This window comes from Arachis duranensis, chromosome 5 (assembly GCF_000817695.3).
Source record: "Arachis duranensis cultivar V14167 chromosome 5, aradu.V14167.gnm2.J7QH, whole genome shotgun sequence".
NCBI lineage: Eukaryota > Viridiplantae > Streptophyta > Magnoliopsida > Fabales > Fabaceae > Arachis > Arachis duranensis.
The window spans coordinates 98,309,199-98,309,465 of NC_029776.3; the positions used below are offsets into that span (position 1 = coordinate 98,309,199).

At 32.6% G+C, this 267-nt stretch overlaps 1 protein-coding gene across 1 annotated transcript in view; it reads left to right on the forward strand.

Moving 5' to 3' along the window:
• Positions 1–267, forward strand: part of LOC107490809 (WAT1-related protein At5g40240) — a 2,970-nt gene that overhangs the window by 1,446 nt on the left and 1,257 nt on the right. Inside the window, exon 6 of the mRNA XM_016111621.3 lies at positions 64–215. Within this exon, the coding sequence (XP_015967107.3) occupies positions 64–215 (152 nt within the window). The remainder of the gene's footprint in view (positions 1–63; positions 216–267) is intronic.

A 267-nucleotide genomic window follows, 5' to 3' on the forward strand; every position in this document is an offset into this window, starting at 1 on the left:
TGAAAATGAAAGCCTTATGCAAAACTGCAAAAGTGTTGATGATGATACATTTTGTATTTTTAGGGAATATTTAATAAGTTCTTGAGCAGTGCAATATATGCATGGGGAATACACTTAAAGGGTCCTGTATATGTAGCAATGTTCAAGCCACTCTCAATTGTTATTGCTGTTGCCATGGGTATCATGTTCCTTGGGGATATTCTACATGTTGGAAGGTAATGATTATGTTCAATTTTCTTTTATTCATTTTTTTCTTTTTGAAACATG